Source organism: Trichosurus vulpecula, chromosome 2, assembly GCF_011100635.1.
Source record: "Trichosurus vulpecula isolate mTriVul1 chromosome 2, mTriVul1.pri, whole genome shotgun sequence".
In the NCBI taxonomy this organism is placed as follows: domain Eukaryota; kingdom Metazoa; phylum Chordata; class Mammalia; order Diprotodontia; family Phalangeridae; genus Trichosurus; species Trichosurus vulpecula.
Window position 1 is genome coordinate 14,312,429 of NC_050574.1, and position 19,968 is coordinate 14,332,396.

The 19,968-nt window shown below is 40.9% G+C and overlaps 1 protein-coding gene across 1 annotated transcript; it reads right to left on the reverse strand.

The window, feature by feature from the left end:
- Positions 1-3,002: 3,002 nt before the first annotated feature.
- LOC118839778 (zinc finger protein 879-like) lies at positions 3,003-19,694 on the reverse strand. The gene is made up of 5 exons (XM_036747297.1): positions 18,727-19,694; positions 10,430-10,518; positions 7,172-7,298; positions 6,336-6,431; positions 3,003-5,920 (listed from the first exon to the last, which is right to left on the reverse strand). Exons 1-5 carry the CDS (start codon positions 18,803-18,805, stop codon positions 4,317-4,319), a joined length of 1,995 nt encoding a protein of 664 aa, XP_036603192.1. The 5' UTR covers positions 18,806-19,694; the 3' UTR covers positions 3,003-4,316.
- Positions 19,695-19,968: the final 274 nt, after the last annotated feature.

The window sequence follows — 19,968 nt, forward strand, 5'->3', positions numbered from 1 at the left end:
GGTAGAATTGCTAGAATGGAGTGAAAGGACTGCAGTGGTCAGCCCCAGCCCTGGGGGCGAGGAAGTGGTGCAGTTCTTGGGCTGCTTCCAGCTGCAGTTTTTTTCTGGCCCCAGGCCACCAGGTGGGAGGAATTAAGTAATGGATCAGAGTGGGAGTGCAGAGCCTGCTTGGATCTGAGTCACGGTCTGGGTTAGTGGTTCTTGGGGGAGAAGGAGCCCTGGTCTGGCAGAGCTTGCTGTGTAGAAGTAGCTCTGAAAACAGCAGCACAAGGCCCCTAAAGCTTGGGACAAAGTACTCTATACTCTACAAGCAGTCATATCTTTACAAAAAGCTCAAGGGTCAAGTGGTAGGCTCGGAACATGAACAGGCAGCGAAAACCAACCCAGATTCAGAATCAGACTTTGGAATCTTTTTTTGGTGACAAAGAAGAGCAAAACATACAGTCAGAAGAAGTCAACAAAGTCAAAGAGCCTACATCAAAAGCCTCCAAGAAAATATGAATTGGTTTCAGCCTTGGAAGAGCTCAAAAAGGATTTGGAAAAGCAAGTTAGAGAAGCAGAGGAAAAATTGGGAAGAGAAATGAGAGTGATATGAGAAAACCATGAAAAACAAGTCAATGACTTGCTAAAGGAGATCCCAAAAATACTGAAGAAAATAACACCTTAAAAACAGACTAAACCAAATGTCAAAAGAGCTCCAAAAAGCCAATGAGGAGAAGAATGCCTTGAAAGGCAGAATTAGCCAAATGGAAAAGGAGGTCCAAAAGACTGCTGCAATTAGATTGGAGCAAGTGGAAGCTAGTGACTTTAATGAGAAATCAAGATATTATAAAACAGAACCAAAGGAATGAAAAAATGGAAGACAATGTGAAATATCTCATTGGAAAAACCACTGATCTGCAAAATAGATTCAGGAGAGATAATTTAAAAATTATTGGACTACCTGAAAGCCATGATCAAAAAAAGAGCCTAGATATCATCTTTCAAGAAATTATCAAGGACAACTTCCCTGATATTCTAGAGCCACAGGGCAAAATAGAAATTGAAAGAATCCACCGATCATCTCCTCAAAAAGATCCCAAAAAGAAAACCCCTAGGAATATTATCGCCAAATTCCAGAGCTCCCAGATGAAGGAGAAGATACTGCAAGCAGCCAGAAAGAAACAATTTGAGTATTGTGGAAACACAATCAGGATAACACAAGATCTAGCATCTTCCACATTAAGGGATCGAAGGGCTTGGAATATGATATTCCAGAGGTCAATGGAGCTAGGATTAAAACCAAGAATCACCTACCCAGCAAAACTGAGTATAATTTTCCAAGGTGAATTATGGATTTTCAATAAAATAGAGGACTTTCAAGCTTTCTCAGTGAAAAGACCAGAGCTGAATAGAAAATTTGACTTTCAAACACAAGAATCAAGAGAAGCATGAAAAGGTAAACAAGAAAGAGAAATCATAAGGGACTGACTAAAGTGGAACTGTTTTGCTTACATTCCTACATAGAAAGATCATGTGTGTAATTCATGAGATCTTTCTCAGTATCAGGGTAGTTGAAGGGAATATACATATACATAGACAGAGGGCACAGGATGAGTTGAATATGAAGAGATGATATCTAAAATAAAATAAAATTAAGAGATGAGAGAGGAATATATTGAAGGAGGGAGAAAGGAAGAGATAGAATGGGATAAATTATCTCACATAAAAGTGGCAAGAAAAAGCAGTTCATTGGAAGGGAAGAGGGGGCAGGTGATGGGGAATGAGTGAAACTTGCTCTCAGCTGATTTACTTGAGGAGGGAATGACATACACACTCATTTGGGTATCTTACCCCACATGAAAGTACGGGGAAAGAGATAAAAAGGGGGACAATAGAAGGGAGGGCAGATAGGGGGAAGAAGTAATCAAAGGCAAACCTTTTGAAAAGGGACAGGGTCAAGGGAGAAAATTGAATAAAGGGTGACAGGATAGGAGGGAGGGAAATATAGTTAGTCTTTCACAATATGACTATTTATGGGAGTGTTTTGCATAATGATACATGTGTGGCCTATGTTGAATTGCTTGCCTTCTTAGGGAGAGTGGGGGGGGGAAGAGGGGAGAGAATTTGGAACTCAAAGCTTTAAAAGCAGATGCTCAAAAAGAAGGTTGTTTATGCATGCAATGGGGAAATAAGATATACAGGCAATGTGGCAAAGAAATCTATCTTGCCCTACAAGAAAGTAAGGGGAAAAGGGACAGGGGGAGGGAAAGGGGGGGTGATAGAAGGGAGGGTTGACTGGGGAATGGGGCAATCAGAATATATGCTATCTTGGAGTGGGGGGAGGTGCATTGGTAACTAAGGTGGGGCCAGTGAAGGGAGGTCTGATTATATCTTCGCTCCCAAGTAGGCCCAAAACCCCTAGCTACTAGGTGCTAAGCCTATGTGGGAGTGAAGCCCCACAACTCCTAAGGGGAGTTGCTAAGACCACAGACAATAGTAAGAGCTTAAGTTCTGGTTGCTCAGATGATGTTTGATGACCGCTAAAGAGTGCATAAAAAGGGAAGACAGAGCTATTTGCTTAGGGGTCTCACTCTTGGTGGTGTGCTGATGTGGAAACTCTGGGCTGCTGTAGTTAAGAGCTCTCCAGCTTGTAAACCCAGATGTTTGGACTTTGTTAAACTCTGGTAACTATGAATTGAGATTTGAATCAGACAAGGTCTGTCTGTTGACATTTCTAATTTGTTTGTGTTTGCTCTAAAGCTCAGGGTGCTGGCTTTCCCCTGAGCCGAGTGAGTGATATTTGTATGCTGGATTAAAGTAAGATTGTAAACCCTTTAACGTTGCTTTCCTTAGTAAAGCAGGTCAAAAGAATCTGGGCTTGCAGCATTCTGTGTGCTGGAGGAAGGATTTGACGATGATGAAACTTTTTAAACAAATGAATATCCATGAAGTTTCTTTTAAAAAGTTCAAAACAGAACAGAAGGTTCAGGATAAAACAGAAACAAAGAACCACCTTAGAGAAATATTTTATATACATTTTTATATTTTTAAAAATAAATTTTTATTGCTTTTTCACACCATAATCTTCCCTTTTATTCCTCCCCCTTCTCCAAGAGTCAACTGACATAACAAATATTTTTAAAAAATAAAAAGAAAAAAGTGGGAAATTAGGAAAACTGACAAACAGATTAAAAAAATCTGAAAATATATGCAATATATCCCACCCATGGACCTTCCATTTCTGAACAGCAATGAAAAAATAAATTTAATAGATGGAGAAATATTCATTGCTAATGGCTAGGCCATGCTAATATGATAAAAACAACAATATTAACAAGGTTAATTTATAGATTTAATCTTACACCAATTAAACTATCAAAGAGATACGTTAAAGGACATGGCAAAATAAAATTCTTTTGCAGAAACGAAGGATCTAAAATATGAAGGAAGACAGTGGAAAAAAAGGTAGGGATGAAGAGGGAAATAACATATCCAGACCTCAAATTATACCATAAATCATCAATCTTCTAAATGTTTTGGTGTTGATTTAAAAAACACAGAGAAGTAGATCAATGGAATAGCCTAGACATGGAAGAATCAGAAATAAACAGAACCCAGTGTTAAATAATCCTGAAAACATAAATTACTATCTATTTCATTAAATACTGCTGAGAAAACTAGAAAGAAGGCAGAGGTCAAATTATTATACCAAATTCAATAATAAATTCTCAGTGGATACATACTCCTTAGTGTTAACATCATAGCATTAAAAACTAGAGAAAGAGATCATATAGTTTTCACAGCTATGGGGAAGAGATGCATTCTTAACCAAATAAGGGACAGAGGCCATTACAAAAGATAAAATAATATATTTCTTTAAAAAACTGCAAAAAGTTGTATGTAATAGGAATTTGTGTTTCCATGTATAATCCCTTTTTTAAAATGAAAATTCTCATTTGCTGGTATTTTGTCAAGCACATAATTACAAAAAAAATCACATTTTATTTTTTTAAAGTCCCAAGAAATTGTCCAGGAAAAATAATTAAAATATTCATAGTTTTTAGTTCACAGTCTAAGATTAAAAGGTCCACTATACATTAAAATATTAACAGCAGCAATTTTTGTTGTAGCTAGAACTTCAGATAAAAAGGTTGTCAATCAATTGGGGAATGGCTGAAGAGTTATGGTCTATGAATATACTAGAATATTATTGTATAGCAAAAAATGACAAACATGAGATTTTAATTTAATTCATTACATCTTATAACTTCATGAACAATATCAATTTTCTGGTATCTTTTAAGGTCTTCTCTCCAGTTAAAAGTATTTCCACTTCACATAGACTCACAAGGTTTCAGTCCATTATGAATTCTCTCATGTACAGTGAGAAAAGACTTCCGAGTAAAGGTCTTCCCACATTCATGACATTTATAGGGCTTCTCTCCGGTGTGAATCCTCTGGTGTGCAACAAGATTTGCACTCCAGCTGAAGGATTTCCCACATTCATTACATGTATACGGATTCTCTCCAGAATGAATCCTGTAATGTGCCATAAGGGATGACTTCTGGCTGAAGGCCTTTTCACATTCATTACATTTAAAGGGCTTCTCTCCAGAATGAATCCTATGATGTGCCATAAGGGATGATCTCTGTCTGAAGGCCTTTCCACATTCATTACATGTATAGGGCTTCTCTCCAGAATGAATTCTGTGATGTGCCATAAGGGATGAGCTCTGTCTGAAGGCCTTTCCACATTCATTGCATGTATAAGGCTTTTCTCCAGTATGAATCATCTGATGCACAGCAAGATGGGAGGACTGTCTGAAAGCCTTTCCACAATGAGTGCATTTGTAAGGTTTCTCTCTAGTATGAACCCTCTCATGTACAATAAGCTTTGCTCTTTGAATGAAGGCTTTCCCACATTCATTACATTTATATGGCTTCTCTCCAGTATGAATTTTCAGATGTTCAGCAAGGTTGCAGGGCTTTTGAAAAACGTTTCCACATTGATTACATATGTAAGGTTTCTTTCCAGTGTGAATCCTCTCATGTATAATAAAGTTTGCCCTCCATCTGAAGTCCTTCCCACATTCATTACATTTATAGGGCTTCTCTCCAGTGTGAATCCTCTGATGTACTGCAAGTTGGGAGGGCTTTCTGAAAACCTTTGCGCAATGATTACATTTGTAAGGTTTCTCTCCAGAATGAATCCTCTGAGGTGAAATATAGGGTAATCCCTGGGGGAAGGCCTTCCCAAATTTATTGCATCTACAAGGTTTTTCCGGTCTGTGAGTTTTCTGAGTTTTTACAAGATCTGCCCTTTGAAAATAGGTATTCCCACGCTGATTACATTCATGCAATTTCCCTCTAATATGACCTTTCTGACGTAAACTAAGAGACAAGTGATGGATGAAGCCCGTATCATCTTCATTACATTTAGAAGGCATTTCTCTAGGAGGACTTTTCTGTTGACTAATAAAGTCAGGGATCAAACTGAAAGCTGTCTCATAGTGATTACCTTGAAAATCTTTCACTCCCACATGCTTCTCCTGACACTGAATGAATTCTCTCTTCTCTTTAAAGCAGCCCCCATATTCATGATATTTGGAACGTCCATTCCCTGAGGTGAATTTCTTACACTGAATTAGGTCTGAATATTGTCCAAAGCTCCTTTGACTTTTGTCATATTCATGGTGAATCTTTCCTATGGGGACTCTTGGTTGGGCAGAAAGGGTTGACCCTTGAGTAAAATTCCTCTTAAATTTATTATATTCATCATCTCTCTCTTCACCTGGGGTTTTCCTGAAGATCATTTTTAATTGTCTGGAGTGACTCCCCCATTTATGTTGCCTATTCTCTAACTTGATATCACAATGCCAGGATTCTTTCAAATTAAAGTCACAGGAAGCCTCCTTGGTCTGAGGTGTGGTTTCCCCATCTGAAGGAAATAAATCATAGAAAGAGAGCCTCTTACTTCTAAGAACAGAAAGAAGGCTGATTTAGATTTAGTGTCATTTCAGTCTCCTCCCTTATCTCTTGCCATTCCTCTTCGACCTTGACTGGGATATATTATTTGTCCAATCAATGAACAATCAGGGGAAGCAAGCAGAGACCACCAAGTATGGAAAAAGAGAAACCTCTCTGTTATACTGTGGACCCCTCTTTCTTCAAGAATGCATGTAAATATGAAAGAAGAAAGATCAGGAAAGTGACATTTGTTAATGAAGAAAGAGATCAGAGTAGACATCCTCTGTCCCTTTTGAATGATCTTGGGGGCTTTGAGGAGAGTGCTCTGCACAATATTTGCAGGTGATGACTTTCTGAAATAACAGTGTCCAGATTCGCTTACTCACCTAGACAGAATTTACTTTGCTCTTCTTGTTCCAACATCCATGGTGCTTCCCCTTGGTCCAGCTGGGAAATCAGATCTGATTTGGGAACTGTAAGCCCTACTCATGGTAAATAAGGAAAGGTTAAGCACATGGAGAACCTGAGAATTCAGTCTTCTTAAGAGAAGGGGGCATGCTTGGAAGAGTCAGAGGGTGGTACCTAATCCCCTTTAGGGATGGTCTATCTGTTGATGTTGGGAGCTATGGGAGAGAAGGAAGGAAGTGTCGTGGAGGTGAATTTGGAATCAGAAAATCGGTACTTTGTCCATCTTCCTCTGGGAAGGAGGTGACTTTCATATTTTGTACTGGAATTTTGTGGAAGTATCAAGATAGAAAAAAAGAAAGGTTTGATGGGCTAGATCTCCAAGAGTAGGACTAGTGGCAGTGAGATGCAAACATAGGATAAGATACATGCCCAAAATGCCTCAGGAGTTAGGGGGTTCTTCTCATTGTATATCTTCAAAAAAAGCCTGGGTGACCATGTTTAGCAAATGTAATTCTGATTTCGTATTTCACTTGAAAAATCCTTAGAATTAGGAAGGGGTGCTTAAGGAATAACAAATAACAAAAAATATTAGACAAGGCAAGGACTTTTCATGTAAGAACAGGGAGGATGAGGACTCTGTCTCTTAGACAGGAAGGGACTAGGATTCTTTGGTCTCTATTAATGATTAAATATGTGATACTTCAAACACTGGATCTATTATCCACTAGGAAGGGAGAGAGCAAAGATGCTCCTTTCATTGGCCAATTCAGAATTTCTGGGAGAGGGTTTGGGTAAAAGTGCAAGGTATCTTTACCCAGGGAAAGCAAGTGCTGGGATGTTTCCAGCATGACATCCCTGTAGAGAGCCTTCTGAGAAGGGTCCAGGAGGTACCACTCCTCTTGAGTGAAATCCACAGCCACATCCTTGAATGTCACTGATTCCTGAAATGACAAAAGTAATAGGATTTAGAGTAGGAAGACACTTTACAAGTCATTTAGTGTTTGCACTTTAAAAGTTGGAAAATGAAGCTCAAAGAAGGTGACAAAGGTCACACTCCTAGTAAGTGTTAGAGCCAACATGTGAAATCTTAAACCTCAAGGGCCAAATGGAATGTTAGGAAAAACAGTTTACATTGGCAAATGGAAGGCAGATGAAAAATGTCTTTCTGAAAACTGCGAAATGTTTGTCCAAATGGAGTCAGAAAGACAAAGTGTTTTATTTGTAGACAAGACAGGGAATGAAAGCAGCGTGAAAATTGTTTCTTGGTCAAACTCTCCTATGCGATGTGTATAATGAAATCTTATAAATAGAATGGAATGATGAATTTATGAGGACTTGGCAGGTATACCTTATTCTATAAATAAAACAAAACAAAACAAAAAACTCCAGTGCAGTACAAAGATTTCCCCAGTAAAAGGGCTATATATAGAAATGAACTTGGTAGGATCAATGCTATATAGGAACTGAGCCAAGTTTTGAGCCTACTTCCCCAGAAACTACAGTGGTATGGAGCAAAGGATGACCCTGATGTGTTGGGAATCATGCTTTTGCCTTTGTTCTTGTAACATCTTTGAAGGAGCTATCTTTTTGAAAAAGTTAATTGATATTAAGTTATTAAAAAAGCCTGGACACTAATAAATGAGAAGAACAGAGCTAGTGGGGACTTGAACCAATGGTAGAAAGGAGAGATATTACACCTTAGACCCCTTGGGGTCCCTAAGACTCCAAAGGAGGAGATGTGTGAAGCCTGGCCCTGAGAGATTGACATCAGAACCTGAATTTCATAGTCATTTGGAGCAATCTTGCTAACACTTTGAAATTTTGAGAGCTGTTTGCTTTTCTTATTTGATTATATAACTTTTAAGGAATGCTTTTTGGTCTTATCTACTTCTGTTAACTGCTTATTTATTTTGCAATCCTTTATCCAAGAGATATGATGCAAAGATTCATTACCCAGTCAATTGCTTCCCTTCTAATCCTAGCTTAAGTTCTGTCCATGCAAAATTTTTTGATTTCATGTAATCAAAATGATCTATTTTATTTTTTGTAATTGATTCTATTCCTTATTTGATTAAGACTTCATCTTGTGGGGACTTCCAGACAAGAGCTGTCCAAAGAGAGGCAGCCTAACCAGCTCCCATATACATACACTAGCAAAGACATGAAATTCAAAACAGACCAAATAATGATCAAGAAATCTAATGAAAGATGACAGTAAGTCTTTTTAGGACAGAAGGAAAGAAACCAGTTGAGAGGAAGTCTGACTATAATGAGTAAAGTGTAATAAGACCGGAAAAGTAGGAAGGGGGTAGGTTATGGAGAGATTGCAAAGTCATACACAATATTTTACATATAATTTTGGATGTAATAAAGTTAGAGTCACTCAACATTTATTGAGTGCCTCCTATGTGTTTGACACTGTACTAAGTTCTGTTTACAAAAAAAGGGCAAAAGGTAGTCCTTGGTCTTAAGGAACTTAAAGTCCTATAGCTGGGGTGGCAAATGATCTGAGGTGGGGAGAGTTTCAAGGTTTATTTAATTTTGCAGAATGATGAGGTTTTAGAGATGACGAAACCCAGGAAGGCAATTAAGTCAGAAATGTTAAGAAGAACTCCCTGGGTGCTCTCCTTAAATAGTGGAGGATCAGCAATGAGCTCCAGTGTCCACCCCAGCCCTTTCCAAACAGGAGGTGGGAAGGGCACTAGGGATGGGTGGTGTTGAGGAGTAGTTTGTTGAAATGTGGTATGAAATAGTCAGATGTGCACTTTGGAAGATCAGCTGAGTGGAGGATGGATTGGAGTGGGTAGGCTTGAAACAGGAAAACCAATGGGAAGGCTATTTCAGTAGTCCAGGTGTAAGTTAATGAGGACCTACAACAAGGAGACATATATAAAAAATGTAACTAAGGTAGAATGCATAGGACTTGGCAACTGATTGGATATGGGGGTTGTGGGTGGTAAGAGAAAGTAAGGAGTCAAGAATGACTCCTAGGTTTCAAGCCTGGGTGTCTGGGAGGATGGTGGCATCCTTGGCAGTGATAGGGAAGTTAGGATGAGGGGAATACTTGGAGAGAAAGTAATAGGTTCAGTCTTAGACATGTCAAGTTTTACAGCTCTGTAGGACATCTGGTTCAAGATTTCCAGCAAGCAGTTGGAGATACAAGACTGGGAAAATCCGTGGTTAGAGTTTTATAAAGTTTGACTGCTGGGAAGAAAAGGGAACAAGAGATCTGAAAGAGGAGGAGAATGTATAACTGGTGTAGCAAGAGATCAATCCTGGGAAGGGAGTCAAGTACAGCCAAAGCAGGGGTGATGGTCTAGGAAAATGGTGAGGAGGGGAAGGACTGAAGCCCACTCATGGTGATGAAAAGCAGGGTTAGGAATAGTAAGGCATAAGGAGAAAGAAAGTGGGAGAAGATTAGGAGTGTTTACAGGAATCACAAAGTTCTTGAAGATGGAGGTCAGTGATGGCTAGATCAAGGGACTGATCATCCTGGATAGATGAAGTGAGGCAAGGTGGCATGAACAGGACTACAAAGACAACACCTACAATAACATTGTTGTCGTTCAACCTTCATACTCCAAGAGGACCGATGACATCATGTTATTGGGATCAAGGGTGTTTAACTGTGGCTGAGCTTGGAAGGCTCTACCACAGGTTGGGCACAAACAGTCCACTTGAATATTTGGGATAGTGGTGTGTCTAGGTTAGAGTATCTCACATTTCCTTTGTGCTACTGCGATTCTGTGATTCTGCCTTACTTATAGAGCACAGGAATTACACTGTAGAGGAAAACACCTGGTCAGTGCATGACCAGGTAAGACTAATGTGTGAAGTCATTTTGCTTGATTGTAATTTGTTTCTAAAAGACAGAGCCTTAAAGAAAAAAGGGAGGGTAAGGATATGGAGGTTAGTCTTAGAAATGGGCTAAAAATATTCACCCAGATTTCTATGTAATAGAGGCTGTTTTCTCTTTGATGGTTTCATGTACAATCCTCTTTTGATGTACCGTGTTAATAGAAATGTTCACGTTTCCTAATGTTTGTCAAGTGTATGAACTGTTGAGACTCACCTGGGATGGGGGCTTCCAGTTGCCAGGGGTCACTGTTTGTGGCTCCATGCTCACCTCTAGGGCTAGACCTGGATCCTCAGTGGGTTGAGCTGTGGAGAGAGAAGGTTCCCGGTGGGTGAGGAGTCTTGCCTTTCCCCTCCCAGGCAAGAGACTGGTCATCCCCAGAAGGACCACCAAAGGGCCAGGTGGCCAGAAGGGTAGGGAAGAAACTCAAACTAAAAGAAGATTCAGGACGTTAGGATCAGGCTTGGAAAATTAGAAGGGCTTAGGAGAATCAACATTTTACTTCCTCTGCCACTCCTCTCTACTCTCTTTTGATAATCCAGAGGCAGGAAGGGGCTTGGTGTCCCTGATGGGCCGAGACCAGCCAAACCTTGTAGAATCCTTTAGTATCAGTCCTCTTTCCACTGTATTCCCTTCCCCTTCTCTCTCACAAGTTGGATCTCAAGGCATCAGACTTCTGGATCTAGGAGGTAAGGAGGCTAGAGAAGGCTGAAGATGGAGGTCCGGGAATAGCCATGGCAAGGCTGTGCCTGGGAGTTCAGACTACTGGGTCTGGAACAGGAATAGTATCTGGGGAATGCCCAGGATTATGAGAGGGTATGAAGTAAAGGACAGGCTGGAAAAGAAACCCTGGATTCTGGCAGAAGGTGGAGGGCAGAGGAGGGTTTGAGGGCTATTAAAGAAGTGTGGTCAGAGGAGCCAGAGGCCAGGGTAAAGGGAGCACAGGGAGGGTCTGGGAGGCAAGGTCACCTAGGAAGCTGAAAAAAGACTTGTGGGGGTGGGGCAAGGAAGCTTGGGCACTTGTAGCCAAAGTGGGAATTGGGGAGGCAGGTCTCTGCCTTGGAAGTGAGGCAGAGGCAGAAGAGAAGGGGACACAGTGGGCTGGGCAAGTGCTACCTAAGCAAAACCAAGTCTGGTGACTTCCTTTGTCTCCTGGATTAAAGAGAAACCCCCCTCTTTAGCTTTTCAAGTCCTTTAAGACTTAGTTACAACTTGACTTTCCAGCCTTGTTGGACTTTACTTTCATTCTCATACTTTGGTCAAGTCAATCCGTCCTCTTTGTTTCTCACAAATGATTCTACATCTCACATCTCCATGCCTTTCTATTGTCTATCCCATATATATGGAATGTTGTCCCTCATTTCCAGAAGTCTGGAAAGGTAGGAGATGAGTAGGTTTTGAAGGATTTTAAGAAGCAAACAGAAAATTTTTATATTTGATGATCCTGGAGGTTATAAGGAGCCACTGGAATTGTGTGTGTGTGTGTGTGTGTGTGTGTGTGTGTGTGTGTGTGTTTGTGGTGTGTTATGATCAGTCCTACACTTTAGGAATGTCACTTGGACAACTGAGTAGAGGAAGGATGGATATAGGGACAAACATGAGCTACAGATTAAAACCATCCAGGTGGGTGGTAAAGATGAGCTGTTTCACGGTGGTGGCTATGTGAATATAGAGGAAACATTTAGGAAAGATGTTACGAAGGCAGAAATGAAAAGATATGAGGTGAACAGATGCTAAGGTGATAGAGATGGGTAATTGGGAAGAAGTTAGTGCTCTCTAAAGTAATAACAAAGGTGGGGAGAGTTTTGGGGGAAAGATAATGGTTATATCTTTTGGAAATAATAGATTTGAGATATCTAGTTTGAAATGTTCAAAAGGCAGTGAGAGAGGTGAGACTGTAGCTCAGGAAAAAGACTTAGAACTGGATATACATGCAATGAGGGAGGGGATATTCTATTGCCTGTACAAATTAGCTACACTGCTTGTTTCTGTAAGGGTTGTGATGATGTGGAATGGAAGGAAGTGACTTATAGAGATTGTGGAGGAAGTGAACACATTCTGTAATTGATTCTGGTCAACTCAGCACATGGGTAAGAATCAAGGGTATGCCCATGGCTGTGTGTAACTGAAATGGAGTGGAAGAAGAGTCACTGGGCACTAAACTCATTAAGGAAAGAAGGTCTTGAGGGTTGATAGGATCTGAAATGGGTGAGGTCAACAGGCAATCACAACTTCATGAAACTTACGTGAAAAAGAGATTTATTACAAAAGAAATGTACATGCATGTAGAACCCTAAGCAAGTATAAAGAGTTCACAATTCAAATAGAAGCTTGCATATTTATGAATTGCAACAAAGAGAGGAAGAGAAACAGAAATCTCCACCTAAATGGGAATTGTGGAGGAGGGGGAAATCATGAATAATTAAGATGGCAAAAGCAGCACTCTTTCCCCTTGGGAACTGCTAGACTATGAAGATACGATGGTCTCTTTATCTACAAAGGTCCCAGCTACATAAGCAGTTTCCCAGTCTGGTATAGACTGACTGGCATCTGTCTGGACTTCCAAGGACACACAAGCAGTCATCTTAGGATGCAAACAACAAAATATGTCAGCTCAGGGAAAGATGGATAGAGCGAACCTCAAAAGAGGAGAGTTGCTGAATGATAGTGGTAGAAGGAGAGTTGGGAAATGGTAATGGGTTATGAGAATTCCACACAATTCCTCACAGAATTGGGGTATAAGTGAAAGTGTAGCCATTAATGTGAGAAGTAGGAAAGAAACAACAATAAAAAGGACTCCAGCCTCAGCAAGTGTTAGAAAAAGGAAAGCAGTATGAAAGGAAGAGATTTCAGATGAAAAGAAGTCTGTTTATTTTGGATCAGGAATTCCAGAAAGCACAGTGGAAGGGGTAGGCATGTCTGGAGTGCCACATCTGGGAAGGTAGGGTGAAGGGGATGGGAATGAGGGAGCACACAACTGATTTTGGCAAAAGGGCTTGTTTTATACAGCTATGGTTCAGTTTCACAAGAGTGAGGACAAAAGAAGAAGATGGAAGACACCAATGACTAGAGGAGCCTGGGTGGAGTAACACGGAGGTTCCTGGATGAAAATAGTTGAAGAGAAGGTTAAGGTTGGTGAGTGGTCAGCAGAACCCTTGGGTGTTTCACTTAACTTGTCTCTGAGAATTTGGTCAAGCTTGGCAGTGTACTGGCCCCAGCCTCATGTTCAAATTGGAAGTATACCAAGGGAATTCGGCAGGAAGTGATGTGTCTCACTCTAGAACCCTTCCCCTCTCTCAAACAGGTGGAAAGCAGACCTAAGTAACCCTTGGGGAGTATTATAGGAATGCTCCAAGTGTGGGATGACTACTATTCACAGAAAAAAGCCACAGTTACTGTTCATGATTGGGCCGCTAGGTGGCACAGTGGATAGAGTGCTGGGCCTGGAGTCAGGAAGACTTATATTTGTGAGTTCAAATCTAGCCTCAGAACTTACTATGTGACCCTTTGCAAGTCACTTTACCCTATTTGCCTCAGTTTCCTAATCTGTAAAATGAGCTGGAGAAGGAAATGGCAGACCATTTCCATATCTTTGCCAAGAAAACCCCAAATGAGGTCATGAAGAGTTAGACATGACTGAAAAACAAATGAAACTGTCATGATCCTAAAGTTACACACCATTATTAGTTACATACACAATATTAGGAGCCAGTGAAAAATTAACACAAAAAAATCCTTTTCAAATAATTGGCATTCTGCAAGAAGAAGCTCTAATGGGTTTTTCCTAGTGTGTCACATTAATATAATAAGAAACAAAACCTTTAGTATTAACAATAATCTAAATCTGATTGTTCAAATAGATTATGCCCATAGCTATTCTAAAATTATCCTGTAATGAAAATAATAGCTCACCTCTCTGTAGTGCCTTAAGGTATGAACATCCCTTTATATCCATTTTGTCATTGATCAAAACCTTTTCCTCAGTTTATTTAGATGTAGGCTTAGGTACTCATTTTCTTTTGGAGCGGCCTCACTCATGGGGGTCTTCTCTTGGCACTGATGTCATTTGCTGTCACACATCTCTCTGGAGATGACACTTTCTAGAGTCCCTACCTTCAGAAATGCCCCAAGTTGGGCATGCCTAAATTTCATGGGATGGGAATTTTTATGCCCTTAGGGTGATTAGGAAGCTGCTTTAAAAGAGGTAGTGGTCAATGAAGTCCCAGGGATGGCTCTGACCCTTTTAAGGAAAACTAATTTGTGCTTTGAGGAAATAGGGAGTCCTGCGCCTATCACCATGATCTTCTCCTGGCACTGTCATCTGCAGCCCATCAATAAACATTAAGTGCCTACTATATGCCAGGCACCATGCTAAGTACTGGGGAAGCAAATATGAAAAACAAAGACAGTCTCTGCCTTCAAGAAGCTTACGATGTTTGGGGGGAAAATAATACACAAAAAGAAGCTAAAAAAACTGGAGAGTACTGATGAAGCCTGAGTAGAAAGACTGGTGCATCTCAGAATGATGAGTTTCCTGATTATGGGGCTGTTGGGGGAGCATTATGGAGTTCAACCTAAAGGAATGCAGTCAAGTGACATACTTGTGAAGTTCCCATATTTCAAGTTCAAAGTCAAGAGGAATTATTATACTTCATTGTATTGCAAGAATGCCAGTTCAAATCTATACAAGCACCAGTTAGCTCCAGAGGGAAACATGAATCCTAGAAACAGCCATTATGATACCTTTCAATTCAATACCGTAACATCTAATAATCAGTATTCCCAAATAACCAAAGTATATAGAATGTCTCTGCTTCACAATCTAGAACCAGCGAATCTTCAAATCATATTTATCAAGGAATTTATAGAACCTTAAGCTATCAACAACCATTTATTAAGTATCCCCAAAGTGCCAGGCATTATGCTAAGTCCTGAGGCTATAAAGACAGTAGGAAATAAATTAAAAATAAAATAAATTTAAAAAAAGACAACAGGATAACAGTTCCTGACTCCAAGGGGTTGAAGGTGTAGCCAGAGGAGATAATACAGACCTCAAAAACTAGATAAAAAAGAGCTATACAGAGATTTTGGGTAAGGCACAGTTAGTTGGGGGCATAAGAAAAGGCCTCATATAAAAGGTGGTTCTTGTACCTTGGAGGAAATGAGGGATTCTGAGAAATGGCAGCCAAGAGGTATAGCAGACCAGAGATTGAACATATTATCAACAGGACCAAGGTGAGTTTGGTAGGACCATAGTGTTGATGGAGAGGGAAAATGGCTAGAATGGTAGGTTGGGGCCAGGGTGTAAGCATCAAATAGAAAAGTTTTCATTTGGTCCTGAAGAGAACAGGAAACCAGTGGAGTTTACAGATTCAGAGCTTAACATGGTCTGCTTTATGCTTTAGGAAAATAAATTTCACAGTTGTGTGGGGATAGTATGGAGTGGGGATAGACTAGAGGCAAAGAGAAAAATAAGTTCAGTGCAAAAATCTAGAGTGAATGGGCCTCAACTGGACTAAAAACTGGGGAGGGGGAGGGAGACAGAAGAGACAAAGAGAGGGGAGAGTGGAGGGAGAAGAGAGAGGAGAGAAAGAAAGGAAGAAGAGAGAGGGAGGGAGAGATGACAGAAAGAGGGGGAGAAGAGAGAGAAGGAGAAATGAGAGAGAAGGAAGAAAGAATAGAGAGAAGAGAGAAAAGGAGAGGTGACAGCAAAGGAGAGAGAAGGGAGGGAAGGAGAGAAAGAAAGAGAGAAGGAAGGGAGGGGAGAAAGGAGAGAGGGAAGGAGCAGAGAGAAAGGAGTGAGAGAGAGGGAGTGGAAAAGAGAAGAGAAAAAAGAGGAGAGAAAAGGAAAGAGGAGAGAGAAAGAAGGAAAGGAGGGAGAGAGAAAAGAAAGAGAAAGAAACCAGGAAAAGACTATGGTTCCTCCATCATCTGTATCAGTAAAAATTAGCCAGTAAATCAAAATTTCTAATATTGCTCTAGTGAAAAAAAAAAAACCAGTTGTGGCACTAAGATCCTTAGAGGATCCCACCTCCATTGTTACTTAGGAATGATGTTCCTTATGCCTCCAATTCCACTAAAATCCTTCCCTAGCCATCAATCACACAAAAGGCAGAATATTTTCCAAAACTTGATTCTAAAAAGTAGTTAACATAAAACAAGAACTAACTAAATTAAAAACCAAGAAGTATTGATACGAAACAATTCCTGTCATATACAAGATGGTCTACTTGGGTTCCTGAGGTATCAAGAGACATAAACTAATGCCTGATTAAAACAAAACTTGTGAAGTCCCAAGAGCTTGCGTTAACAACTAAACAACATTAATGGTTAAAGGGAGAAGTGAAATCTATGAGAAGAAGTTAAATATAAACAAACACCAGTGTGTATAGCTATTAAAATTGAAATAAAGCACTCCATGAACACGTTAGAAACAACCAAATCAATGATGAAAGGGCAAGGGTTAGAATAAGATAACATGATGGAGGACATAGGGTAATTTCTGCCACTGCACTACTTCTGGCACTATTACTACCCTTATAAATTGAGACTTCCAGGAGTATGGCAAAACAGTAGGAAGGGAAGATGAGGCAAGATCTGTAAAGACAACTAACACAGAAACTCCTTGGAAGAGGGAGCTCATATTTCCTTGTTGAGAAGGTTTAACCTAGAAAGAACAGAATGAGATTAAGAAAGGAACAGATAAAGATCTAGGCCAGGAATCAGAGAATAAAAGTTCAGGATAGACAGGAAAGGCAGAGATTAAGATGATAATTAAGCAAAATTCTTAGAAAAAGGCCCATATAAAAAGACTGAGAAAAGAAATGCATTAGGATCAGAGAAGGGGAAGGTTTTAAACTAATTCTTTAATTGAGGAGGAGGAATAGAAAAAAGTGAGGAAACAGATAACGAAATAAATAAAAGAAAATCAATTATCTAGGTTAAAAAACCTCAAACTAGAGAAAGGATTAATAATCATAATGAAGGCAGGAGGGCAGTAGTGCTGGGAGAACAGCATTGCATAAAAGTAATCTGAGCAAATTACAGTTCCTGAAAATAGGGAGGAGGAATCCCCTCAAAAGAGAAAAAAAAAAGTAAGGAAACAAGTCAACAAGCATTAATTTTCCAACAAGCATTTATTTTGCGCCAGGCACCAATAAACATTGGGGATACAAAAACAAACAAAAAGATAGGCTGTGTTCTAAATACGGATGAAGATAAGATATAAAAGGAACTGAAAAAATGGGATGGGGTGGGGAAATGTAGCTAGTCCTGGGCACTGGCAAAGTCCAGGTAATTAAGGATGGCTATCTGGACACTTCCCCAAAATGAATAAGTAATACTGGAGAGGCAAATGGATGAAAATAAAAACTGAACCCTCATAACGTTCAATGGAAATGGATTAGTGGATGACAAAACAAAAAAAATGTTTCTTGGCAAAAACACATCTAAAAATCAAAGTCATACATGGAATAAAAATGAGAGGCTGGTAGACACCTAACTGTGCTTCGAGGAGAATCCTCCAAAGCAGGAGTTGCAATTATGCTATCAGAAAAAGGAAAAATAGGAAATTTCACAATTTCTATAGAAATAAACAAGGAAAGTATATTATACTTAGAGGAACTACAGACAAAATACCCTAACATCTAGATTAAACTTATATGTACCAAATGGTATAGCATATAAATTCATAAAAATTAACTGAATTGGAAAAAAACCAGTAATAGCATTTGTACAGCATTTGAAGGTTTGCCAAGCATTTTACACACATTATCAGTTAGTCCACAAGCACCTACAAGAAGCCAAGCACTGGGCTAAGGAGCTGGGATATAAAAAGAGGCCAAAGACAATCCCTACTCTCAAGGGGCTCACAGTTTAGTGAAGAAACATTATGTCAGTGGATTTCACAACAGCCCAGTAAGGTTGGTGCTACAATAAGTAAGAGTACAGAATGTTCCTCGCTCAGAATCTAAGAGAAAGATAAAAGGGAAAATGTACAACTCATAGAGATTTTAGAACTACAAAATGGCTAAGATATCTGGGAGTCAATTCACCTATATATACTCAGTATCTATATAGATAAAATTACAAAATATCCCTGAAAAAAACAACAACCTAACAGTATCTTAGCTGGGGAACAATTTAGTGGCCATAGTTGGGTGATACCAACTATAATAAAGATAAACATTTGACCAAGAGTTAATTTAGAAATTTAGTCTTATATCAGTGAAGCTAATACAAGGATACTTGACAGAGCTAAACAAAAGACAGAATTAATTGTGAAGAACAAAAGGTCTAGAATTTTAAGGGAGATAACAAAAAAACCCAGTAGTAATGAAGATGAGATTGCACTTCTGGAGCCTAAACTTTATTATAAAGTAGCCATCATTGAAACCATTTTGTAATTGGTCAAAAACAAAGAAAATTAGTTCAATGGAATAAGCTAGACGAGGAAGAATTCAAAATAACTGAATTCAATGGCCCAGCTTTCATTAAATTCCAACATAACTTACCTAGGAAAGAACTCCCTATTTGAGCTTGGTAATAATACACACACTCTCTTTCACTAGAAGCATCACTTTCAGTGCCCATTTCGGGGTCGGTACAACTGGTGGATGGGCGCTTTTTCTCAGACTTTACTGAAGTAAGTGAATGTTCATTGTCTTTCGGTAGCTGCACATTAGAAAGTCTAGCTCTCCTATGGAAAGAAGGTGACCAAAATGCCTAGTGCTGAAAGGGTCCCCTCCATTCTCTGGAGCTATTCAGTAACCAGACAGTTGTCCAACCTCTCAACGACTTGGTAAAGGTTAACTTTCTATCAGTCGCTAACTGGAGCTCCTAGAATGCCAAAGTTTCTCAACAAAACTGCCTCCTCCTCGAAGGGCCTGGAGGTGTCAAGCATCATCGCATCTCTGGTTTCGGTCCCAGATCTTCGGAAGCTGTGTAAGTTGGGGTGAGTTGGGCGCATCTCACATCATGCACGGATTGGGACTGGTCGCGCCACCCCCTTCTTTTGGGGCGGCCAAACCCAAGTCCCGAGACAGGCGTGGCTCTCGAGGGGTGCGCCGGTCGGATGGCAGCATCTTCCGTGGTGGAGCTGAGGGTACGGAGTGGGCATGACCTAGCCACTCACCGTCTTTGTGCTGGGATCTCGAGGTGTGGGGCTACAGTGCGCGGTCTAGACACTGCTCAGGGACGTGCGAGAGTCCATCTGGACCTTCAGTCCCGGCCCAGGCCAGCCTGGTCAGGGAGGCTTTGGGCACCCCCGGACAAGCCTGGGACCGATCTCGGGGCTTCCTGCTCACACCTGAGCGGCGAAGCTCAGCACACCAGACGAGGGCTCCGGTGCCCCGGTGCCAGCGTGAGGCGGCCGCCTCCGCCTCCGCCCCCAGCCCGAAAGCCTGGGCAGCCTTCCTGCCACTGCTCTCGGGGCCCACCCCGACCCCTGCTGAGCCTCACGCCGGGTGACGTCACCGCGTCCTCTCCGCCCGGGAGGGTCCTCCCCGAGCTCGCTAGGCGGCGGCGGCGGCGGCGGCGGCGGCTAGGGAAGCAGCAGCAGCGTAGCAGCAACGGCGGCGGTCCAGGGCAGAGGCTGCGGCGGCGGTGGGCAGTGCACCCCAGGCTAGGGAGAGAGAGCCGCAGCGGTGCATCCTGGTCCTGCCTCGTCCGAGCGGGGGAAGGTCTCGGGAGCGATAGGGAGTCTCAGGGAGGGGAGGTGGGCTTGGGGGCTCCGCTCATAACCGTCTCGGGGCACT